Genomic DNA, 26,606 nt, shown 5'->3' with positions numbered 1-26,606 from the left:
ATCCAGTAGTTATTTTCCCAGCTCCATATGCAATTACCTGTTTTAATCTGAGGATGGAAGCAGTCTAGTCTAGTGGCTAGAGCACTGTGTTGCAGCTGAGGGCATTGGTTTCCAGTCCTAGGTCTGCCACTGCTGAGTGACTATGGGCAAGTCAGTATTTCTGGGCTTTTATGTCCACATCTCTTAAATTATAACAATGACACTTACCTCCTTTGTAAAGTACTTTTGAGCTTTACTGATGAAAAGTGCAATATATGTTAACAATATATGTTAAGCATATAGGTTAGTCTCATCCAAAGAAGTGAGTAACTTGAGGCTTCCATTGTCTGCAAGCTCTGAAAGAAGGGACCCAGACTTGAGTATGACCTACTGTTGCACAGACACAAAGATATTTTCTCATTGAATTGCAGTGGGTACACAGGGAACTCCAGATGGTGTTAATAGAAGCTCATTGTGCAATTCCCCTGGTCTTTATAAAAGAATTATAAGTAGGGACCTACTCAAATCGCAATTGCATGGATTTCACAGAAATCACAAAACCAGTTGATCTCCATGAAATCCACAGGGGAAAAAACACAAAACAAAATTTTACTAAAAAAAAATGCTGGTTCACTAGTGGGAGCCAGTAGTCCTTCCTGCCATGCAGCCTGGCATGAAGGGGGGCTGCTAGCATACAGGTGAGCAGGCAAGATGGCTCACACCCATTGCTGCTCTGCCTCTCTTCATTAGTCAGTGGCAATGGGTGGGGCCATTTGATGGGCAGCCCTCTCCACCAATCAGCAGTGAAGGGCAGGACCACACCCCCCCATAAGCAATCAGAGGCATGGTGGGACCCTACTGCAGTAAACCTGTGAAAATGGCAGCAGACCCTGCAATCTGTCCATAAAGTTGGCTGATGCTGCTTGGAGTTGGGTAGACCCCTAATTAAAAGTCAAGTATAGTGTCTTAAAGATCCATTGTTTTGAGCACTGTGCATTTTTGCCACTAAAGCAGAATAGTAATTGGTACTGTGACACTGGTCAATTGTGGAGCTGTGGTATGGTCAAGATGAAATATCTGTTATGGTATATACTAGTCAATAGACAGCTTTTTAAGGGTAAAATCATAAATTTCAATATATAAAACTTAAATCTCAAGCCATGAAAGAGAAAAAAAAATGGTCTTTTTATCAGAACAGTTGGAGATGTTTTCTCTGGTATCTTTAAATTAGTAATGGTGGATGCCCAGGAGGGTAATGGGAGATGGATCACTCTAAATCTGACTAGCTCAGTGCTCTCCCTCTGGCATCCATTTCTGCCATTATTGGAGATGGCATACCAGGCTAAGTAGACCATTGGTCTGACCCAGTATGGCACTTGTGTTCATTAGGATGACTCTGATGTAATGAATTCCTAATTTTTAACTTGTGTCTATATTAAAAGTGAAGTGTATTAGTCTTTCTATAGCACAGGCTTGCCCCAGATTTGACAAAAGTCCTTTCCATTAACTATAAAGTATCTGACAAGGATTGTTTTCTGTTTGTTGGAAAACATGCAGGGTAACGAAATATTATCATAAAATAAAATAAAAACTAGGTCTTATTGTTTCAAAATGTTTAAAGGAAATCAGTTGAGAGAAAAATTCCCCTTTACTGAAACTGTCATGATTTATTTCTTGACTCCTCAGTTTTTCAGGGAGATTTTTCTAGGCCTTCTCTGCTTCCCTCTGACACCTACCTCCAACTGCAGCTCTTCAGGTCTTCATTTAAATTATCTACCTGCCTCCATCTTATAAATTCTGGCTCCTTTGCATCAATTTGGAGCAGGCTGTTGTGAATAGTTGTAACTTCTCACATTCTAGTTACTGTTTTTGACTCCATAAATGAACATTAGCAAGTTAGTTTGATTCCTGGGTAAGCTTTTGCTTCTTGGTTGGTTTGGCTGCATCATTAACAGCCAGACTAGGAAGACATTCATAATAATTAATAGAGCACAAACCACCAATATAATTAATTTACATTTTAATGTGATTGAGGAAGAAATTTAAGGAATTCCATAAAAGAATTCTGGGTGACATCCTAGCTGCATTAAAACAAATTACCAAATGCTCACTCCAGTCAGACTAGACTTTTTTTTTCTTAAGGTTTTAGAAAATTACAACAGTCTAAGCCACGTGATACATTGTTGATGTTTCCAGGGTGCTTGACAATCATAAGAGCACTTACTTTTAACATAAGTTTCCATTTATTAGAATGTGAAATGCCAACTAGCATGCTAGGTTCTGAAATGATCTTGAGCTTCTGATTCAAATCTTAACTGTGACCTCCCACTCCTCACCCGTCCGCCATACATACAAGTATTAGTTTCTTGAAAAATAATAATGTTCTGACATTCAAATGAATAGCTTCTCACAACTTACGTGCACCTTTTACAAACAAATCACTAACAAACACCTGCACATCCATTACAGACCACTTGCTGTAGATTACAAGAGTTGGAATTGGTCCGTATAGTTTTCTATTTGATTATGTATTTTTCAGGCAGGAGAAAAATCTGGAAAAAAAAAAAAAAGTGGGATGAGGGCCCCTTCGCTCTTCAGTATTTTTTCCCAATAGAGCAGTAGTTCTTTATAACTAGCAGATTCCATCCCAAACAAATAATGAAGAATCACAGGTGAGTGTTAGGGGAATAAAGTGTTGAGAAAGAAACCAACTTATCAGTTAAACCTTTTAAAAACGTAGTTTTGTGCAAGCATATACACAAAAGCCAAACTTTAAAGAGGATGGTATTGAGATGGGGACTGAAGAGCCTAGACTTGAGATTGGCAGCCTATGGACCAAATCTGGCCTGCAGAGAGACCTGATCTAGCCCACAATGGTGGGGACACTTTCTGTGCCCTACATGGCATCCAGCAGGCAGCCGTTCGAGCTCCCCCTGCTCTGTACCGAGGGCCGTTCTCATCCCGCTACTGCATCCCGCACTTACCCTCACCACTGAATTCGGGGCTACGCATTGCCATTGGCCTTGGAAATTAGTTTTCCTGCCTCTCAAAACTTTAGTTCAGTTTCTCTTTCATGTATTAAAAATAAATATATTCAAAATATTACATCTGTCCGAGTCTTTATTTGATTTGAAAAGCTTCATTTGGAAAGATATTGTACTATGCTGTATGTTGGCTTAAAACTAGTTATAAATCAGTCTGTTATTGCAAATCTTAGTTCCGATTTGTTCCTGGCTGCATAGACTACCATTTGTTTAAAAAATAAAAGAATAAAAATTGAATTTCGGAAATCTCCGCTCGGTACAAGAGAACTGTATATTTTCACTGTCTCTCTCCATTGAGCCATCACTTTCAAAAACAGCTCTAGGTATAAATTACTAATCAGTATTCTTTGGAGGACACAGGCCTAAATAGTTTTGTAGTCTCACTGATTTCAGTGGGACTGACTATCTAAAGCTGGGAACATGCCTACATGATTCCCTGGATTGGGCAACTAACTTTCTCTCTGTGCTCACTGGATTGTCTTAATTTTCAACTCTCCAACATGCACTTACCTTATGTAATAACTCTGTAGTACTTTTTTCAAAAAAGATTTGGCATTTCAAACAAGTTTTGCTACATATTATATCAGGTAATTATTTTGATGAACAATATCAGAAATTGGAACAAATCATTTTCGGGGTCTACAGTTATAATGAGCTACAAGCCCTTTAATGCGTGTTGATTCTTAATGTGTACTGAATCTGTGACTTTGTTTTGCATTGTATGTCGTAGGCCGAGACTGACTGACACCTAAACCTCCAAGACTTGTGAATATTCTGAAGCTATAAATTGCAAATTATTGATATGCAAAGCAAGACATGAGCCCCTCTTCGGGAACAAAAGTGAGGTCTGATAAATACCAAGGCCTCATAACCATCTGTTTACAACGTAAACAACATCCAGGGGATGAAGAATACCACCAGCATGCTTCTTTGCGAAAGAAAATAATTTGCTGTCTTACATGTTTTATAATGACTGTATTAATTGTAGAAAGATGTAAAAGAAATAAATTAGAAAATACTTTGTTTTGTACTGCCATTCTTATTGTATTTTTATACTTTTTGGCAGCATTAAATATTTTTTTAAATTGACAAGTTGTGTGAGCATTATGTTAGGGAGACGCTGTTACAAAACTGTTTAAAAAACTGGGTTATCTCCAGGTTGTCTAATTTCTTTCTTAACTGGAAAACTGAATTGTAATAACAATAGTGAACTTTTTCAAAAAATCTTCATGAATCTGATACAGAGTATTGTGATAGTCCTAGGCTTAATGAAGAACCACATGCGTCTCTCTCTGCCTTCCATTCCCAACCTTGCTTTGTAAATATTCCAGTCATACTGAAAATAAGGATATTGCTGTTTTATTCAGCTACTTCGTTCAGTAACCCTCAACATGTTGTCTCTAGTTCATGCAAAAGATATTCAGAATAACTCAGTGCAAGCAATCTGCTGTTATGACTGAGATTTTTAAATGGCTAAAAATTGGGAAATCTTTTAAGTTCCAGTTCCTACAAACATGACTTCTGCAATGGTGATTGAGGCCTGATCCAAAGTGCTTTTAATTCAGTTAAATTTTTTCCCATTGATGGGATTTGAATCATGCCTTTAAATAATGATCCGTGTCTAGTGCTTTAACATGCCTTTATATTTTCTCATTAGTTGTTTTTGTTGATGTATTTTGAGTGACTGGAAGAGAAGGATGCAAATCAAACCATGTCCTGATATTTCAGCGGTGTTTTTTTGTTTGTTTTCAATTTTTATTTTAACCTGATACACAATCCCATGTAATCTGTGGCAAATTGACTTACATTTTGCAGCAAGGTTTTGGATTCTGCAGCCCTTGGTAAAGTCAGATCCATGTAGGCTTTTGAGTTGAATATGAATGTATACAAAACAGAGAAGAATTTATTTTATATTAAATTCAGTTTGTTTTTCCTCTACACTTTTTTCAGTTTTCAATGCGTGGTTAATTTTTTGTATGGACACTAATTGTGTTGTAAATTGAGGATGAGGAAGAAATGGAGTTGGTCTTACAAAATGGAGAAGTGGGGAAGGCAGTTCAGAAAGTTGATGTGCTCTTTGATATGAGCAGCCTTAAAATGTTAACAGAACTGGGTTTCAAGCCTGATTCAGGCAAGTGCCCTTATACAGGACTATGCTTCTCTTTTAAGATAAACCTAACCAGTAGTAATTTATGCCCCAATTCAATAGCTGTCTTAATTACAGCCCAAATTATTTCTGTTCAGTCTTAGACTTAATTTTTTTATGTATATATTATAATGTAGTTTATGCCTCTTATAGGATTGTTTTAGGTTATGCACAATTTGCTCTCAGCTTCCAAGACACTTTTGGAACCAGGAGGCTATAAACACATTAAATTAAAGTGGATTTGGCAGACTTTATAGTAAATCCCACTACTGTAGAATATATGGAGTCTTGTTTACATTTCATACATCTCTGGATGTGACCCTATAACTGATGCATTCAGAACTTCAACCATAATTCAGTATTAACAGTGCCTTGAAAAAGAACATGCTATGATCAATTGGAGAAGAAAGCAAGTGCTTCTAAATGCACTTCTTTGTTGCATGGTAAGTCTCTCCTGAAGAACCCATTCTGTTATAGCGCTCAGTCTCCTGATAGTGTGACACTTGTTTCTATTTCTCTGCTTGGCTGTCTGATTGCTAACTGGTCCTTAGACTGAGAAGCTTCTGGACTGGGATTGAGCTATTCTGAAAGTAGCATACAGCTGGAAATGTCATTTTGGGTTGCTAGAACAAATGCTACTGATTTATTTGCAAACCCTATCTATAGCTCCTACTTCCAGACTGACTACTCAGCTCCATATTTGTAGCTACATCAAACTGTATCATTCCTTCTATTGAGTGCTTAAATGTCCTCTGGCAATACTACTTGGACAAAATGCTCTAAAACAGGGTGGCCAACCTACAGCATATGTGCCCCGAGGGGCATGGGCAGCCTTTGTATGTGGCATGGAGCAGACCAGGGAGTAGATGGGCAACAAAAAGTGGTGGACAAGGCGCAGAGCAGCGGACTGGATAGGGGCACAGTGCAGAGAACAGAAGCAGTCAATCAGGTAGAGGGCAGAGGAGTGGCACTCGAGGGTGTGGATCTAATTGAGGGCAAGTCTGGCATAAAAATTGGCTCCCACTGCCCTAATATGTTTCTTGCACCTGGCCAAGCATTTACAAAAGCTGTATGAAATTTTCATGCCACACATTCATAAGCATACGAGCTTTTGCTATTCCATACAAGTAATAGCTAGCTTGTAGACTAGGAAGTGTAGGAGATAACTGTATTGTGGCTCACTGCTGAGCATCCACCTATCAAGTATCCCAACTTGAATCAAAGCTGTTAAAACAATCACTGGTCATGTTACTTACCTGCACAGCTAATGTAGTAAATCCTTGGCATAAGTAACCCAAAGGACTCCTCCCACAGTATAAAATAGCCAGACCCACAGCCACTTCACACTTGAAACTAGCTAATTTGTTATGGTGCAACAAAACAAGCTCAGGAGAAGCATTAGGCTGAGATGGATGATGTAATACTGAGCTTAAGCAGATCATGACTTTCCAGGGTTTAGCAGAGCAGAGAATGTCTTTTAGAAGTTGCAAGGAATAAGAGAGATCCAAGCCAATGTTAAAAGTTTCCTGGCCTTTCAACCACAGGGAAAAGTTAGAAGAAACTGTAAGACTGCTTAAGTGCCATTGGCAAAGATGATTCCAGCTGTTATAAAACAAGAACAAATCTTAGTAAGTGTAAAAATAAAGTTAAATCCAGGAAATACACATGAAGCAAGAATTTTTGTGGATAGTACCAGGAGGTGTCCGCTTCTCTCCCAGGGACCTTGGGAAAGATACTGAGGCACCCAAAAGCTGCTCTAAGCATATATTCCAACCATGCAGTTGTCAATTTTATATTTCTCGTTGCATATACTTTATGAGTGAGACCTGTCTCAGGAAAAATCATGTAACTGGTTATGTCAGATACTGTTACCCAACAGTCAATGGGTAACATAGAAAGAAGTCATTTGACCCCAGCATCCTTTCCTGCCCATGGCAGGGGGTCAGACTAGATGATCTGCTTAGGTCCCTTCCAATGACCAACTATGAAGTAACCCCGCCCCCTGGAGCTGCTTTGTACTATTTATAGGTTAAATTATTAATACAGTTTCCTATGGTTCATGCTTCTACAGCAGAAAGGAGCTTACCTGATGTCTTTGCTGCATGATTTTAGTGTCTTGGAGTTTGATCTACTTGTGTCACAGGCCTTCTTCAAACACTCCTCAGTGTTCATGACATGGTATAGCTACGTAAGGAATAGTAATAGAGCGTGGCAGGGTGATAAGCAACCTAATCTCTTCTCTGAGACTGACTTCAATGAAGTGAGGATTTTGTCCTCAATTCTTAAAACCCCACAGCAGATGGTTACTGTTACATGTACCAAGAGAACACCTGCCCACATGTCTGCAGAGATTCTACACAACTCTGGAGGGACCACAAGGAAACCTTTGACATTTATAGAGGTCAAAGAAAATCCCTGCAATCTTAAGGGTCTGTATTCTCTAAATGATTTGAATTCAAGTTTGTCTGACTTGTGAACTATAACAATAACCTTGAGGATGCTGTCATATAATTATGCTTATTTTTAAAGAGAACAACATTTTTGGGATATAACATTTGGTTGCTGTTCAGCAGATCCTTAATTATCACAAACATTCCCCTGAAGTATTTGCAGCCAACAGTACAGCCTCTGCCTAGTATCAGCCAAGGCTGATAGAAATGGAAGTGACCAGCCTAGTATCTTTTTGTCCATGTTCAACAAAATGCAAAAACTAAGCAGCAGATTTGCGTCTCTCATTGCTGGAACATGCTAAAATTATTTTAATGCAATTATGTCTCAAATGTCATCTTTCTATTTTCTTAAACTGGTCATCTTGTAAATCTCTCTGTCCTGTTTCTTAAAAAGCGCAGCTGCCTTGATACCACGGTGACTAAAATGACATAAATACTTACTTGATAATTAGTTTGAAATTATACCTTTTGACTGTGCCCATTCAAGGGAAGAAAAAGTTAATTTGCTTACTCCTTGAAACTAGCACTTGTTTATCACATTCTGTCTCTGAGCTCCAATTAGACAGTCCCTTGCTGTTGCTACACACCTCTTGCTTCTTTCTCACTCTTGTCATTGCTTTGTTTCTCCATTGTTTAGATTACTACATTGGCCAGAATTTAATCTCTTACTTAACTTGCTTTGATTTTTAGTAACTACAAAAACGGAATGCACCTCCTTTGTCATTAACTGCAGCTTTCCACATACTGCTCAACATATAGAAAATAAGTTAATTCTTGGGTACTATAATTAATAAAGAGTGTCTGTAGCTTGAACTTGCTGCAGTAAATGACTGTCACATAGCACCTATTAAAGCATACCCATCAGATTTTAATAGAATGAACTGAACACAAGATTAGAAGAAACTGTCCATTTTTAAACAGATTTAAATTGGTGTCTTAGATGTGTGCACTTGCATTCATGTAGTATTCTTCATTAAAATTACATTGCCACAGGCCACTCACTTGCTCGTTATTTTACCTACATGGATGTATGCTGATAATCAGCACTCTAAAACCTCTAGTACTAGGCTTTAATCCTGTCCTTTCTAATCTGCTGCTGGTATATAGTAAATTATTTGAACAATAAAATCTTTATTAAAAGAAATATATATTGTTAAATATTGCTTCAGTTGAATATTATGTAGAAAATTAGGCTGAAGGGGAGATGTACCATAATATTGTCCCTTATAGAGAATTGAGTCACCCTTTTAAAGTTTACTCAATTCTGCTGGGAACAGCGTTGTTGTATTGTTTCACTAAGGTAATTGCTTTGATCCCCCAGAGCTACAAGTGCCAAACACACCCAGCTAAATAAAGCAAGCTTATGGGAACAAATTATTTAAAGGGAAAAATGAGAAGAAAAAACTATTGAGTAAAGCTTCTGAAAAAGCAAGGTAATTTTAATACCTAGCTTTCATAGAAAATACTTTTTTAAACAAAATTAACCTGTAGTTGTTAAAAGGACACCCTAATTATGCCTCTTCAACGCATGCATGCTTTCCACTAAATTCAGTGAGTTTATTATTTTTTTTAAGCAAGCTAAAGTTGCAGCCACATGCAGTATTTATTGTATGAGGTGTTCATACCCACATCAAGAAGTCACACTTACTATCCATTAAGGTATTTTATTATATAATAACATCTGCAATTCAGTTGATTTTTTTGCTCCTGAAGGCATATCAGGGCAATAGTCCACCCATGCCACGCTAATTGAAGGCTCAGGGCCTCATTTAAGACAATACACAAGTGGTTGTAATAAATCAAAGGAGGGAATAGTGAGTGACAGGAATATATAGCTACCTTCACTAGTTACGTTCACACTTTGAAACATATTTGAAACATATTGCAGTTCACTGCTCTAAGTGGGACTAGAGTAAGAGGTTCTAGGATTGAGCCAGGTTGAAGATTGTTTTAAAGAAATTGAGACGAAGAGAATTCATGGTAACAGTCTGCACACTGAAGTAGCATGATTGTGCTCCTATTAACAAGATTCCTCCCCCACAAAAAAGATTTCTAGCTATCAGCAATTTATGAAACATTCCAGAATTAAATACTGAGTCCCAACCACACCCATACACCTTCCATGCAGTACCTAAAGCTAGTTAATTCCACTCAGCTCTCTCCCAGTTATTTTAAACTCTAGCCCACTTATGGCTTATACATATTCATAAGCCTCAACCTTTCCTCTTTGGGGCTTATGAACTAAGTCCCCATTTGGGGCCGTTAAAGATTGATAACTTTCACATTTTACACTGGTGTATATCTGGAGTAACCCTCTGACTTCTTTAGTTACTGGCAGGCTATGCTGAAGGAATGGAAAATTGATGTAGCTGTGTTTTTGACTTCCTGGATTTAGGAGCAACCCCTTGCTGAGCAGTCTGTTCTACATCCAGCAAGCACTTAAACATGCGAGTATGCCTTGGGATTTAAACAGTAGCTTACAGGCTTCAATTTAAGCAGCCAGCCAGGTGCTTTGCTGGACTGGAGCTGGAATGCTTACCTGCCTGGTAAGCTCAACTCCTCAAACTATGAAGCAGTGCTGCTTTGGAAACAGCTCTCATATTCTACATTCCGGTTCCTTCTTCGTCAGGGATGACATGATCCCCATGAAGAGTGTTACATTCCTGGAGAATCTGGAGATCCTTCAAGGTGAAAAGTACTGCACTTGAGATGTCTGAAGGTAACTTTTTTCCTGTCTAAATGCAAACTATGGCCATTGATGCACAAACTATATCCTAGCCTAGACCACTTCATTCCTTCACAATGGCAGCAAAGGCTGCAGGGGGCTGGAGAGCAGGAATCCCTACACACCTCACGTGATCCCTGGTGATAGGGCAGAGGAATCAGGGCACTGAGAGACTGAAGAATCACAGGGGTAATACAGCCATTTCAGAAAGTCCTTGCTTCAAAGATATTCCTCAGTTTTTGAGGATCATTTTGAAGCATTTCTTCTGTTATGTATGTCTGTTTCCTCTCCTTCCCCTTTTGTTTTGAGTACAGTCTCAAACAGCATATCTGGTCATGGCCTACAATAATAGCATTTGCAGGGATGAAAACTACAGGAAGTTCTCAGGAAAGTGCAAAAATGGTTAACCAATATCTGACTACTTTTCAATAAGTACGATTCTGTTCCTTGGGAAGTAATCACAAGACCATGAGCCCCAAATGAAATCTTAACTTTAAAACCAGCTGTTGTTTGAAACCCGCTAAGGTAGTCGCATGCAAATTCCAGAATCTGCTCTGTTCGAGCACAGCTCAACTTCTAATGTATTTTCTTGCCTGCATTGTCATCTCAAATACTTGTGATATGCTTGGTGGTTCTGACAATGTTATTCTCATTGCAACTAAGGTGCTACATCACTCATTCATGAATACTTGAAAAACAGTCTACATACATATTTTGAGTGTGTAGAACTTCTACTTGCAAGCCAAAGTACACCACGTGTGCTTAAGTTACTACCAGGGACCCAGGTTTTCCGTTTCCCTTGGAAAAAATGGAGAAAACCATGGATTCCCTGTTTTTATTGGAGGGAACGTGGATTTCTCTTCTTAGCAGAGAAATCAGTGGATTCTCCACTTTTGGAAAGAGCTCTCACCAGCTGGCACAGCTCCAGCCTGCAGGAGTCAATTGCAAAAAGGGTGGGAAACCCAGGGAGGGGGGTAGTGGAGCCTGAGCCTCTGAGGCAGCCAAGGCTGGGCTTAGGCTCACACTCGCCCTTTACCCCTGGAGCACGGAGGTAAGTGGGGCAGGCCTGGGGAAGATGGTTTGGGGGATGGGGGTGCTGCCAGCCCCAGGTGGCACACTGCAGCTGGGAGTAGGGCCAGGGGTTGAGGGCAGGGGTGCACCTCTGCAGAGGGCTTTGCAGGCAAGCGATGTGGGGCACAGTGTGGTGGTGCCTGCCATGTGCGGGCCACACACATGCTGCCTGGCCGGCTACCCAGGGGAGGGGGAGAGGGAGGCTGGCATGTGGCCAGAGCACAGTTCCATGGCCGGCTCTGCAGCTGCAGTGAGGGATGGGGACTTGGGGTGTGGGGGGAGGCGGCTTGGGCTTGCACATGGTGCTGCCGCTTACCTGGAGGCCCATTATGGCAGTGATGGCTGCTGCCTCCAAAACCTCCTGCTGCCGCCGCAGAGCCATGCTCAGAGCTGTGCAGCCGGTGGCAGCGGCACAGCACAAGGTGGTGGTGGAAATGGCTGCGTGCCGCCCAGCCACCACCATGTTGCCACTGCCACCCAGCGGCCGGCCACACAGCTCCACCTTCCCTTTCCCCCACCCTGCCCTGATCCTCCTCCCACACATGCTTACCTGCTGGGGTGAGTGTCAATATCTGTGTCTGCATGCCTGTGGGTCTGGGCATCAGGAGGGCTGTTGAGACTGTGGGGGGGATTGTGAGGCACCCACAGCACTGGGAGGGGCTGTGGGGGGCCTTCAATTTTTATCATGGATTTTGGGTTTTTAATTGGAGAATTTTCAATTTTTAATCAGAGAAAACCAGGATCCCTAGTTACTACTTTGTCGATTGAAGATTAAAGCTAGTTCCAGATTCAGACTTTAGAGCTATCAATCTGAGACAAGGTATTCATACTGCTTGAAGATTCAGTGTGAAACACTGCAGCTTTGTTATGGTAAGTAAAAACATGAAACCAAAATACTTCTAGCTCAACCATTACCAGTAACAGTTTTCTTTCATGCCGACATCATTCTACATATGTTGAGACTATTTTAGGCTTGGGAGATTTTACCGGTACTTCTAATTTAGGACTCATGTCTGACTTCTGAAACACTATATTTGAAAGTATTTCAGACTACACGTATTTGCTCCAACTAGATCTTTTTATGGTGTGTGATTGATTCTGCATTATTAGCCAGAGATGCCTAAGGCTGCAAAATATGAATGAAAAACTCTCAGGAACAGTAAAGATTATTAATTGCTGACACTTTAGTTTCCATTCCTGTTTGGTTTTTACTTATTGCAATGTTTGGAGAATCTTCAGACACATCCTTTGCTGGAAGTGAATAGTATACATTCTTAATTATATAAAAATGTTCTTTTCATTCATAAGGCTTTACTCAATCAATTAAGGAAGAGAGTAATACCATATGTGCTAAGTGATTAGTCACTTTTTCTGAATAGCTGAAGCCAATTCTTCACAAACTACAGGTTGCCAAATAATTTTAACTTCTACACTCTTCATCTATTCTAAATAAAACTGGAAGCTCTTCAGGCCAGCTGCTGTTTCTCCTGAGGTATGCTCCTAACCCCAGAGGGCTCATCTCTGCTATTGCTGCAATACAAATAGATATGGAAACTAAGAAATTCTTCCATTGATTTTTTTTTAATTGTAACTTTGATATTTGAATGAATAAACTGGACTCTCACATTGATCTTACTAAATCTCCTATGCTTAGAGGTGGCCACATGGCGCTCTCCATGACAAAGGTAGATAGGCCAGGATATTAAAACAAAAATGCCCTTTTAAAATAATTTATTAGAAAATATTCTAACAGGTGTCCAAAGGAACCATTGTGCAAAACATATCACACATTAGACAATTAGTGGAAGTTAAGTCAATTTCTTTACATAACCACAATGTGAAAAGATCTGCTTGCTTATATAAAGAGATATTAACGTCTATAGCAAATTAGACTGTTGCTGCTTATGCCCATTATGTTACCATCGTAGGGGAAGTTGCAGATATTTTATACAGGTGACTTAGAAAAATTCAGCACAGATCAGAAGAGTGCAGGTGGAAGGCCACTGCCAAATAACAGTTTCCAAGAACTTGGTATTTTCCAGTGTGAAGCGGTAGTTGTGGTACTGCTGCTCTGCTGATTTAAAAACAGCAACGTTATTTTCAAATTTTAGAATGGCAGTAACCACAGCTAGAAAAAAAGCTATTTCCCCCACTTCCTTTCCCTTTATCTTTAGTCACACAGCTGTCTAATCATTGTAGATTTACCAGGAGAAGGCTACCATAAGGCCAACCAGGATTATACCTTCATCCTAACATGCTATTATTCTCAAAACATACAGTATCTGGTTTTTGTTCCTAAAGAACATGGTAAAAAAAACTTACCTGTTTCCAGTAACCTGGACAACAAAATGACAAAATCTACCCTGGAATACAACCTTCCAAGGACAGAGGGTTGCACGTTAGTGAAAATTCAATTAAAATTTGAAACAGTCTTCAAGGAAAGAGGGTTGCACGTTAGCAAAAATTCAATTAAAATTTGAAACAGTCTTTGTAATTTTCTACTGAAACAATTAATAGTCAGAAATATTAAACCAAGAACTTTAGATACAATACTTACTTCATTTTTAATTAGCTGGAGCCATTCATTAAGATAGTTAACCAGAGCAAGTGCATCAGGGATATTATCCCCTTCTGAGCAAAATTTCAGTAGAACAGCCATTGGGATTCCTTTAGAACAACTAGAACAGAAATTGTAATTTTTTTATTGGAACAATAATAATTGGGGAGTAGCTCACTTAATATAACAGATTTGGGGTTTTATTTATTTATTTTTGCCTGTACCTTTTTCTTTTAAAAAAGCCACAGAAACTGTCTCCAAGCTGGAGACTGAGGCACAGATTCTATGCCACAAACTCCTACACAGCTTGTCTGCTACCTTCCCCTCTCCATTTACTTTAAACATGGAAAAAGAAGTTATGCAAGCTGCACTGTATAAAAGAATGCATGGAACTTAAAAATAAAAAGGTGTAGGCATCTGCATTAAGAGGTAGCTGATAATTACATGAACAGTGTAAAGTTTAGTAAATTCTCTTCTAAATAAGGATTATGGAGAAAGGAAATCTTGAGAGGGACAAAGAAAGATTAGAATCTGACTAAGCAATCAGATGAATCTTGATGGGGAATTTAAATTACCTGGGTTGACTCCCCCACTCTACAGACATCTGATGTTGAATGCATCTTAGAATAAAGGACCATGCTAGGACAGGGGTGGGCAAAATATGGCCCATGGGCTGGATACAGCCCACCAAGGGATTCTGTCCAGCCTGTGGCAGCTCCCTTGGCCTCACCCAGCCCAGGCACAGGGGGCAGCGTGGGTTCTGGCACGTGCAGCTGGTTTTACTACCCCTGAGCACGCAGCATATCTGGGGTGGTACAGCAGCCAGACTTACTTCCTAGCAGCCATGTCAGCAGTGGCTCTTTCCAACTACCACTGTTAGTGTCACTGCTCTCGCTAGACGGAGCAGGCGGGCAGGGTCTCCATGAAGACTGGTTTGGGACCACAGTGGGCAGGCATGGAGTGGTATCTGGAAATGGAACAGACAGGCAGGCAGGGACAGGATCTTGGGGTCATGACAGTGTAGGGCTGGGGACAGAGAGAGCCACAATCCACTCCCCGCACATCCCTGTGATGGGTGCCAGTTCTGCAGGCAGGGGTGTGCAGGGAATGGGTTTCAGCAGCAGTTTTGCCCATTCCACTCCCGGATGCCACACCCTGTGCACCCATGGCCCCAGCCTTTTCATTCAGCCATGCACCCTCCCCACCTGGGTCCCGGCTAGTCTCCACCGAGACCCTGGGATTTTTGGGTGGTGATAGCACAGGGCCTAGGTAGAGCTGCAATCCACTCCCCACATGATCCTGCCCATGGAACCGTCACCCATCACAGGGATATGCAGAGTGGATTGTGGTCCTGCCCTGGTCCCTGACCCTACGCCAGGGGCGGGCAATTATTTTGAGTGGAGGGCCGCTTACCCGATTTTGGTAGGCAGTCAAGGGCCACATGGGTAGCCCTGCCCCTTGACAGGTAACCCACCCCTTGACAGATGCCCTGCCCCCTGGTCACCATCTTGGGACCAACGTCCCAGGGCCAGCATCAGTGGGACCCAAAGCAGGGCGCAGGCTGGCAGGGGTCTGTGGAGCCAGGCTGGGCTGAACCAGCAGGGAGGGGGGGAGCTGGCCCAGCTCCATAGAGCCCCTGCCAGCTGGGACCCTGCACTCCTGCCACCCTGCTCTAGGCCCCACCAGCACTGGCCCCAGGACACTGGTGCAGGCCTCATGTTCCCACTGGCTCCCCACCCACTCACTCCCAGTGCCCCCCAGCCCCGTGGTACAGGCGGGGGGCAGCACACAGCCCTGACCCCCTGCTCACCAGCAGGGAAGAAGCTGGTGTTGAGCGTGGGGAAAAGTGGCCCCTTGCCTGCCCCATGGCCGGCGCTCCCCACTTTTCCCCATGCTCAGCACCAGCTTGTAACCCGCCCCACTGCCAGCCTGGCAGTGGGGCCGGGTTACAAGGTGGTGCCGAGTGCAGGAGTGGGGAGAAAGAAGCCCCTCCCCACCCCATGCCCGGTGCCCCATGCTGCAGCCACTCACAGCCAGCCCGGAGCTGCCTGTGCCTGCTCCAGACAGCCCCGCGCGGGCTGCGAGCACCTGCAGCAGGGAATGGCGGGCAAGGGGCCGCTCTTCTCTGCGCAGGGAAACACTGAGTGGGGGGGGGGGGGGAGCAGCCCCTCCTCCGCCCCATGCTGCAGGCACTCGCAGCCCGCATGGGGCTGTCCAGAGTGGGCATAGGCAGCCCCATTTGGGCTGCAAGCAGCTGCAGTGCAGGACATCAGGTGTGGGTGGGGCCGCTTCCCTACCCCCCCACGCTCCTCCTTTGCCTCTGCCCCCCCCCCACTTACCTGAGCTTCCCCCACCAGGGCAGCCACATGCTCCCAGCCCAGAAACCATGGCTGGGGCTTCGGGCTAGGGGGCCCTGCTGTTGTGGGAGCCCGCCAGGTTTCCCCTGGGTCCTACTGCCCTTGGTTCCTGTCATTTTTTACAGGAACCAAGGGCAGAGAAATATTGATTTTCTACATTTTTTTACAAGCCCCGCAGGCCGGATAGAATGGCCTTGCAGGCCGTATTTTTTCCACCCCTTCCCTATGCTGTCATGGCCCCAAGATCCTGATCCCAGTCCTGGGAGTTTTGGTGAGCTGTTGCAAAATGGGGGGGGGGGGGGGAAGATGGCAGGATGACCTAGCTTGCAACAGCTCATCAAAACTCCCTAAGTGGCCCTCCAGCCCAAATAATTCCCAACCCCTGTGTTAGGGTATCATTTAACATTAGTCTGAAAGGCAGAAAACAAATCTAATTAGGCTCCAGCTTGGATGTTTTTGATAAAACATTTAATTTTGGAATTTTAGTACAGTGCCAAAGCAAAGACATGCTTTATAACTCAAGGGAAAAAAATTGTAAACTATTAAAAGCATTAGTGATTCAAGCATAATCACTTCAAGTCAGTGACTTAATACTTACTTGGTTGTTTTTTTAAAGTGAGAGTACACTGGTTGGTGTTCAACCCAATTTTTTTTTTTTAATACAAATGAGAAAGACACACTCAGCAAGATCCTGTTTGTTTGAAGAATAGAAAGTTACAGCAACATTTATAGCACTGTTGAAACAAGTTTTCCATTTGAATGGGAAAATTTAAGGATATGAAATTTTTTTGTCATGAGACTGACACTGAGAGGAAATGTTACAGCACTCTGCCACCCACAAATGAAACAGAATTAAAAATAATCAATTCACTACTGAAATGGTTGGGGAAGTCATTCAACATTTTCTCAAACTGACTGTAAGCTAACCAAAGGAGAAGCTCTGAACCTTTGATTCAGATTTTGTGAAGTATATGCTTGCTACTCCTTTTCTTCTTTTGGAGGTGTGCTTTCCACAGGACTAGAGATATTTAATGAGAAGCTCAGAAAAAAATATGAATGTTCCATTTTCTGTCAATCTTAGCAGTAACGAATTAAAAAAAAATAATGTTCCTGTGGTGTAGTACCCAGATTAACACCCAGTCTAGTAATAATAGCTTACATGGTTTATAAAGCATAGAGTTATCTTTTTGGGAGACAGTATGATCTAGTACAGTGGTTCTCAACCTTTTTAGACTCAAGGCACCCACCTTAGACTCAAGGTACCCTTGGAAAATGCCAGCTGTTAATTTTCACTCATTTTTTTTATTACAGAAAATCAAGAGCACTTCTTCTGTTGCAGTGCGGGAAGCCACATGGTAGGGCAAGTGGTTGTGGGGGAAACAGGAGACAGACAGTAGGGGGAAGGTGGTGTGGAGGAAGGCAGCTTACCCCCAGCTGCCTGTCACCTCCCTACTTACTCCACTTTCTGCCTGCCCCCACCTTGCCTTGGGCCCTCCCCTCAGCCTTTGCTTCTTGCCAGCCCCCTGCCCCTCCTCCCTACCATTGCTCTAGTGCCAGCAGGTTCTGTGCCTACTCTAGTCTGGGACATGGAGCCTGGCCCCAGGCGAGCCCTGTAACAGCAGTGCTGGCTCTGAACTGCTGTTAGAAGGCTGGGCTGGGGCCAGGCTCTGTGCCCCAGACTGGAGTGGGGACAGAGCCTGCCAGTGTCAAAGCAAGGGTAAGGGGATGGGAGTGGGGGGAGGGAAAGATGCAATGATAGAGACTTCAAGGACATGGCAAAATGGGTGGGGTTGGGGACCTGAGGCTGTGGGGAGAGGATAGAGAGGGGCCAGGAGGGGTGGGTGTGAGCACCCAAGGCAGCAGTGGGGGGAAATAGAGGGGGGGAGGCAGGGGGTACAAATGCAGAGGGTACAAATGGTGGGGGGGGTAGGCTACAGCTGTAGTCTACCCCCACACTGCCCTGCACCTGATTCCAAGACACAGGCCTTCTCCCCCCACCACATTAAGTGGGGGAGAACTTCATCTTGGAATTGAGCATATACAGTATTTTTTTTATTAAGTCAGATACCAAAATGAATCATCTTTATTGCAATCCGCTCCTATTACCCACAGGCCCATTCACAAAATATGGATCTGAGCCATTTTAAAGCAGGGTGATGCAACATTTTTTTCCAATTTTTTCTATTGTATCCTCTACCTCCTGTCTTGATCACAGGCCTGTACTGAAGATGAGTCTCCTCTCCAGGAGAACTCCTGTGGAAGTATCTAAAGAATGTTTTTTTTCTAAAGCACCACATACAACATCTCTCAAAAAGAAAATTATGTTAATTTTTCAGGAAGTAGATTCATAGTCAAATGTAAATTGTACCTACAGACTAAAACTGGATTTTATATCTTTGTGTTTCTCTCTAATATTAGCCAGCTTGCTTACCTCTCAGTGAACAATAACTTTGTGATGCCACCTCCAGGGATATGTAGAACCTTCTCTGCATTGTTTATTTCAGGGTAAACTGCTACTTTTTCCATCTCTTTCCAGTTTAGCTCCTGCATCTGATCTCCAACTGTTTTCTGAATTGTAGGTGAGAGCAGATACCGCAGTGGTGTACTGAGAAAAAAAAATACATTAAATGCAAGAATGCTGTATATGATGCATGGGTTACTGCATGTATAAGAACACAACTGGAATCAGTCCAGGGCCTTTACCCCGCAATAAGTATTGCACAAAGATTGTTTTCTTTTACAAGACAGACCAGAGGCTAATTTGTGGTTACAAAATGCTGTAAGCTAGTCAGCTATCTACCACATAAGATAACTAAATGGTACATGTTGGAAGTACCTATTTAAGCCTAAAGGAATCAAGTACCCTTTTTCTCCTTCAGCTACCGTTATATAAGATTAAGAAAAAGATGAGCTGACTGTTAAACTACTGTATTTTTTATTTTTGAATAGTATAGTCCTTTTCTCTTGAGGTCCAAATAACTGTTACATACAGAAAAGCAGGGATGCTGAAGTTTGAGTAATTCATTTAGACTTGTTAAATTGATCTGTACTGGGTTATAGTAGGCTTGAACTTAACATTAAGAAGATATACTTTGCTATGACTACTTTAAATAGCTTTTCAATCATTTTAAAAATTGTTTTGCTGTAAAATCAGTTCCACAGACTTAGCCTGTATGTCTGCTATCAGAAAACAAAGGACTTAATCCTGTGGTATACAACAGCCTAGAACATGTGAAATGATTCCTTGATGAGTGAATGTGAATGCCAGTTTTAAAAACAAGCATGCAAAGTGTAACTGGTAATAATACAGGCACATCGTTCAAGCCTATGACTTATTTAAAGGACATTGTGTTTTATTAAGATACGTAGTCTGGAAAAAAATCCAGCAATTTCATCATCTTTATCATGGATTACAATGCCTTCAGGGTGAAAAACAATTTTTTTAAAGAAAAAACCGTCATCTCTCACGTTCCCTGTAGCTTAAACATTGCAGTGTCCTACTAATGTAAAGAACAGAATGTTAAACTGACCACAGCTCAGCGAAAGTTAATTTGGTTTATTATCTACAGTGAAAGACAGTAAAGCCAGGAAAGCAGAGAGAAACTAGATTTTTTTAATTTGACTTTAATAGTCTTGACTTCATTTGAATCCTCTTAGAACACAGTACTGCATATATATTATACAACACACATCCACACAAAGCAAAAGGAGCATATCAAACATAGTAAAAACAATCAAACCCAGACTAGATGAAAATATATCATTTAACTTTATGTAAAAGAAATATTAATCAGATGGCCAAAAGTAATCATACAAACATACCTATGAAGCTGCTGATCATCACGCTGGTATGCATGACTGCTAGACAGAAGAATAACTCTGGCACATTTACTGCTTTTCACCCAAGAAAGAACAGTTTGAGAAAAGGACCTGTATTTATTCTTCAGAGAAAATGGAGAAAAAGAATGACAAATTAGATCTTTAAGAAATGCCAAACTACTACAATACAAGAGACTAACATTTTGCAACAATGCAAGGTAATGTTCAACTATTTTTTCCTCCTGCCTGTTAGGTCTCTACTTTAGGATAATTTTTTAATGAAGGGCTGCAAACTGAAACAACTTAACCAAAATGTTTTGTGTTGGAATTAAATTGTCAGTATGAAAATATTTATTTTCATGCAATGGTACAAAACTGATCCAATTCCCACTGATATGGATAGGATTATAGAGTTAGGTTGGGTCCTAAGAAATCCAGAATATTTTCCTCCAGCAGGAATTACCAAAAAAACCCCTGTGCTAACTCAGTTATTCTTGTGTGGTAAATGCTGACTTTAATGACAATCACTATGCCTCTACACAGCACATGTATACAAGGCAAATTCCTCCATGTTTCACATTATTCAGGTTTTAGGGAGACAGAGAAATTATTTCTGCTGTTATCATGACAGCAGAAAATAACTTCTTTTAGGAAAGAGAAACAGCAAAAACAGGCAGCAATTACAAGGAGATCTTTCCCACAAACATTATGTCTGAAAAATACTGACACTTTCCTAGAGACATCAATGATTGAGTAAAATGTACTCCAACATAATTCTGATCTTCTATTAGGAGTCCAGAGTTTCAAAGTCATACAATCAGTGACAGAGGTGAAAAACTGTCTTTGTTTTTGGTTTGTTGAACATCTTACAAATAATTAGAGAAGATCTTAGGTTAATTCCAACTTCTTTCTTGTTATTTGATGTGTATTAAGCAAGAACACTGCTAGCAATATTTTTTAGATTAATTTTATAGAAAATTGATTTTAGTGTACTAGAAATGAGATGGTTAAAATCAATCTCGACTGCTAAAGAACTTGGGTGTAGATGCTTTCTGATTCAGAATTCATTTCCAACATACGTAATGAAAACAAACAAGCAAACACACACCTTAATAAATGGTGATCTAATCTGAAGAACCACAAGCTTCTTAGAAGGTAATGAATATACTACAAAAAAAGTTATAGAACAAAAAAAAAAGTGAATATTCTAGGGTTAGAAGGGTTTGAACTGATCCAATATGCAACATAATTAAAGCTTGGGGATCTAGAGTACAACTTCCAGTTATTAAAGAAATAAAAGCATACAACCAGATTTATATTGCAATTGTCTTCATTAGTCTTAGTTTCCCTAAGCCTGACCGTAAAAGAACAAAAAAGCTGAAAAGCCATAATGACTCAGCTGAACCAGAGAAGCTAGTTTTACAGCTGCTTTCGCTGATCAAAACATTTACCTTGGGACTTCCAGTTTTTACTGCTGAAAGTCCACAAAAATCTGATGACTAGAACAGAAAAAGGAACTGAAGATATCAGAAAATGAGAAGGGAAAAAGTTGGACAGGAAGAAGGAACAAGACTAAGGGGAGCATATAGATTACTTTTATTTTTTTCAAGTAGAGCAGAGGTAGATATGACAAATATAGTGAAACTGAACCTCGAATCAGCAAAATATGCCAACTGGACACCAAAAATATTCTTTAATATTAAAGTTAAAACTTTCAAATCTGAAATCTAATGTGGAAGCTCTCTTCCTAGCATCAGTCTAAAAACTGACTTTAAAATTATAGCCACAATTTGGAGATTACATGACAAAAATTCCTACAGCTCCTAATGTAAGAATTTTTTTCACTTGACTTCTGTAGAAATTTTGGTTTGGAATGCATAAGAATGGGACAAGCAGGGATTTCTTATGGTGATATCTTTTATTAGACCAACTGCATAGGTGGCATAATGTGGGATAACTATGTAGTTGGTCCACTAAAAGCTATCACTCTAACAAATCCTTGCCACGCACATAATTCCTGGACTATCATGGCTATAACAATCACATTGACACTACCAGAATACAGGACAATAACTTAATTAAATCAAAAGCCACAGAGTATATTAATACAATTTAGTTCATCGTTCTCTGGTTGCCAGCTGGTTTTAGAAACAAGGTAAGACCCCAATCCTGCAGAGAGCATCCCATGGATGAGTCCTTGCACCTGTGCAGAGCCCCTTTTCCCTAAAAGGTTTTTCTGTATAGACCACTGCAGGACTGCACCTAAATCAACATCTGAAAAATAGCTTGTAAAGACTACTGGTATAACTTACATACCTTCTGCATTTATACTCAATTCTGTTGAGTTTTCTTCTGCTGTTGCATACGGATTATTCCCAACCATTGGCACAAGGCAATCAGTGTAGAAGTAACCCACTTTAGGCATGTCAAGTGTAGAAATAACCAAGTCTATCGCTAGTTGGCCAACATTTCCCACTGATACAGATGGCTGAAACAACACAAGATACTTAGTGTCAAACTAACAGATTTGTAGTTTACCTAGTAAGTTACAGTAAAGTTCATCCATAAAATGTGATGGTGTGAGAAAGACCAAAATTAAGTTACTTAAATCCTCAGACTAGTTAGACTTATCACACTTCTAAGAGAAGCATTTCATGTTTTGACAGACACGTAATTTGTTGAACAGCCTGGCTAGCCTACTAATACAAACTTTGGCTTTGATCCTGCAAATATATATTAAAATTTACTTCTTCAAGTATCCCTACTTCCATAGAAAATTAAGTACAGGACTGAGGGTTCAGGGGTTTTTTTTCTCCACGGGTGACAAAGTTACTAAAACTCAGTGCAGAAGCTGTCAGTACCTAAAGTGACACCTAACGGTTATTTTGATATTACACACTTAATATGTAAATAAAACTATGGTATTTTAATTGAAGTAACTTTAAAAGTACTATTCAGATTAACAAGTAAAATCCCCTCAACTTTGACCTAATTACGACCTAATTAACTCTCCTCCCATCCAGTATTTTAAAATTGGATATGAAAACCTGAGGCATTATTCTACGTATCTCAAAACACACATTTGTTCACATTTTGTTTCTATACTAACCGATATGTAACGTAGGATTTGTAATTCGGCACTGTATATCCTTTATCTCCAAAATAAATGGGATGCTGGTTAGTATATCAGGCAAGTAAAAAATTACTATAATAATTAATTCAAAAATCACCTTTTTGCTAATGATGAAAGCATCAGGGGAGACTCCACCTGAGCTGTGGTGTCAACAGCTTTGGAAAGTATGCCTAACAAGTTTTCTTCTTCTTTAAAAAAAGGAATACATTATACTCACTGGGACTTACTAGCAACTTGGAGGGGGGTAAAGAAGGGAAGCCACATTTTTCCTTAAAGTAGCACATGTATTATGTGCCCCAGTCCTATATAGCTATACAATGCTCTACTCTGCTCAACTCTACTCTCATCCAAGTCACAGAACTAAGTTCAAGTGTATCTTGCTGGAACCAGCAAGATACACTGAAGTGAAAAGTTACCAGTGTCCTGCCACCTCACATCCAATTTATAATAAAATGAAAGAATTTATGGAAAAAAATGTCACCCCTCTCTGTGTCCACATGGCTGATGCAGCTGGTGGTGCCACGGATACAGTCAGTTTACCTTCACATCATTTGGGCCCTCTCTGGGAGGAATCCCTATGGCAGTGATTTCTCAGTAAGGGTGCTTTGATATACTTTCAAGGGTACTGTGGGGTACCAAGGCAATGTTAGTTTTGTTAGGTATGCACACATAATTCAAAAGATAAACCCAGAGATTTGAAATAGGAATTCATGGTGTTAAAAAGATTCTGGCCTGTTGCGGTCTTTCCGAGTGCTTTGCAACAGAAGAATTGCTCTATTATTTGGCCATGGTCAAAAAATTAGTGAAAAATAAGAAGTAGCATTTTCCAAGGTGTGCTCCAAGTCTATCAAAGGGTGCCACAAGCATAAAAAGTTGAGAACCACTGCCCTATGGCTATGCAAAAGGAGAATGCACTTTCATTTAAAACTGAGCCAGGTCCTGACTGTTTTAGTTTATGGTGAAGTAGGGGTGGATCGGGGATGTGCATTTGTGCAGCAGTACACTTGCACCCCCCTCCACTCAAAATTGAAAACCAGTGGCAGAGGGAGAAGTGGCATTTCTATTCAGGTGGTGCTTATGGAGTAACCGTTTGTTATAATCTACCTGATCACCCCAGCTCACCTCCCTTCACTCCACAGGTGAGAACGACCCTCTCTTTTTTTAACCATCTCGACCTTCTACTAATCAAGTTATCCTTTCTTCCATAATTTAGCAGGTCTGTTAGCCATTCCTGGTAATGCTGCTCTTCAATTCCATGGCCCTACAGACTGTTTGTAGCTGCAGCCTAAAAAACCTTAACTCAGGCATAGAAATGACTGACAGCAGCATTGGCGGCATGGTCAAGATTCTCAAGAAGGCAAGATTCTGTTTTAGGTATCCCAATGAGACGTACCTGTAAACTACACCTGTGGGACTAATGCCACACTATCTTCCCCCCCCCCCCACACTTGACATCTAATCTAGCAGATACCTGCAATTCCAGACAAGTTACATTTTGCTTTCACTTTGATCTCAAAATGGGAAAAGCCAGGGATGGATCCAGAGGGAGAATGCCGATGCACTTGCACCCCCTCTGATGTCTGCTCCACCCAACCAGCTGCCTGGCAGTGGTAACATTTCTATCAGGGCATGCCCAGGGAATTCATTTGACTTTGTGGCTCACCGTCATCTACCTGATCCCTTCTCAGCTGTTCATTTCACAAGTGTTAATGACCCTCTCTTCTTTTTAATTGTCTTGCTCTTTCCCTGCTCCAGCTCTCTTTTGTGCTGCCATTCTGTTGTCTTTTGGCTGCTCCTGCTAACAAAGCTCCTATTCCACAGCCCTGTGGTCTGCTTTTCCCTTATTGCAATGCATTTCTAATTGTTTTTCCTTCCATCTTAAACGGAGATCATCCACCCCCAGATCCCTAGCAGCTTGGTAAAATTTTTGTTTGTTTTTAACTAGAGAAAAAAAAATGTTCGGCTAGACAGGAGGGCGCCCCTACCATCTGCACCTTCCTAAAATTGTGGGGTTGCCCATAAGGAAGGCAATCAAGGGGGGGGGGTGCATGTGTGTGGCGCCGGGGGGGGGGGGGGGGGGGGGGGCTGGGTCCCACCTGGGAGCAAAGCTTCTAGCTCAAAGATTGGCAACCTCCAGCACATGTGCCAGAGCACGGCACATAAGGCCATCTTCCCCACCACGCTACAGCCAGCCTGCCACCAGCCAGAGCCCAGGTTGCCCGTGGCAGGTGACCAGGAGGCTGCAAGCAACCCAGGCTCTGGCCAGAGGCTGGGCCGGCTGCAGCTAGGAGGCTATAAATAGCTGTGCTGCTCTTCATGGCCCCAGCACCAGCTCTGCGGCTGCATGTGCAGCTCCAGCACACAGCTGAGAAGGGACCTGAGGGCACTGCAAGCCTGGCCCCAGCCCCTGCTGTCCACCCAGAAGCACACATGCAGCTGCTTCTGCCACAGAGCCAGTGCTGGGTGCTGCAGACTCTTGCACAGCTATTTGCAGTGTGCCTGCCACATGCTGCAGCTGCCCAGAGACCAAGCTGGCTGTGGCAGGCAGCTAGGAAGCTGCAAACTCCTGCACTGTGTTCCCCGACCCAGCTTTGTGGAGGTGGCAGCTATGTGTACACCTTGGGATGGACAGCAGGTGAGGGACCAGGGTTGTGCTGCCCCCCAAACCTCTTCCCAGCTGCGCACCCAGAGCCAGTTGCACAGCCGTCACCACGGAGTCAATACCAGGACTGCAGTGTTTTAGTTACTCCAGCCAAAAACGTTGCCAACCCCTGTTCTAGTTTCTCTTGAAGTGCACCAAAACGGCCTTGTGTGGGCTGTGAGGATGCCCCTGCCCCGCTTCCACATCCTAGACCCCCTTGGCAGTGCCTTGCCCCGCAAGGTAGACAGCAAGGCGCTCCGCTGCCGTCACGCCCAGAACGCTGGTACCTCCTGCGCCAACTGCCGCCCCGTGCGGGGCATGTCCCACCTCCCCTCCCCCCAGGGCCCCGCACAACCGGGGGGAAAGGCCGCGGGCAGCCCCGGCGCGGGGACTGGGGGTCGTTACCATAAGCAGCGTGAAGCCTTTGAAGTCGCGGCGCGCCGCGGTGCTGCACGGCACGAACATGACAGGCGGCGCGGGGGCCCAGGGCCGGGCGGGGCCTGCCTCCACTGCGGGGGCCTTCCACTTCCCGGCGCCTTAGGCGTCGTGGATGGTGCCTGTCCCCACCCTGCTCCCTGCAGGGGCCGCGCGGCTGCCGGAGCCCCCGAGCGGGCTGAGCCGGGGATACCAGTCCCGGGTGGCAGCGGGGACCCTCCGTCAGGCAGCTGGGCGGGCAGCCTCCCG

General features: G+C 42.3%; 2 protein-coding genes across 7 annotated transcripts in view; one reads left to right on the top strand and one right to left on the bottom strand.

The window, feature by feature from the left end:
* PTPN2 (protein tyrosine phosphatase non-receptor type 2) overlaps nt 1–4,961 on the top strand; it is a 56,061-nt gene extending 51,100 nt beyond the window's left edge. For both annotated transcript variants that reach the window (XM_006271944.4, XM_014606688.3), the window contains one exon: nt 3,754–4,961. In XM_006271944.4, coding sequence (XP_006272006.1) covers nt 3,754–3,775 — 22 coding nt within the window. In that variant the 3' untranslated portion in view covers nt 3,776–4,961. The remainder of the gene's footprint in view (nt 1–3,753) is intronic.
* PSMG2 (proteasome assembly chaperone 2) lies at nt 1,983–26,546 on the bottom strand. 5 transcript variants are annotated; one of them, XM_019490427.2, is made up of 8 exons: nt 26,328–26,541; nt 22,465–22,636; nt 21,257–21,315; nt 20,152–20,270; nt 18,761–18,934; nt 13,973–14,093; nt 7,256–7,353; nt 1,983–2,531 (listed from the first exon to the last, which is right to left on the bottom strand). In XM_019490427.2, the coding sequence occupies exons 1-8, from the start codon at nt 26,385–26,387 to the stop codon at nt 2,504–2,506; spliced, it is 831 nt and encodes a 276-aa protein (XP_019345972.1). In that variant the 5' UTR covers nt 26,388–26,541; the 3' UTR covers nt 1,983–2,503. The 5 variants fall into 5 exon arrangements, 4 of the variants coding, with proteins under 4 accessions (XP_019345972.1, XP_019345973.1, XP_006272008.1 ...); XM_019490428.2 differs by lacking the exon at nt 7,256–7,353 and having other exon boundaries at nt 26,328–26,499; XM_006271946.4 differs by lacking the exons at nt 1,983–2,531; nt 7,256–7,353 and adding an exon at nt 13,130–13,486 and having other exon boundaries at nt 26,328–26,477.
* Between the last annotated feature and the right edge of the window lie 60 nt (nt 26,547–26,606).

Source organism: Alligator mississippiensis, chromosome 3, assembly GCF_030867095.1.
Source record: "Alligator mississippiensis isolate rAllMis1 chromosome 3, rAllMis1, whole genome shotgun sequence".
NCBI lineage: Eukaryota > Metazoa > Chordata > Crocodylia > Alligatoridae > Alligator > Alligator mississippiensis.
This window is presented reverse-complemented; position numbering and strand designations above follow the sequence as displayed.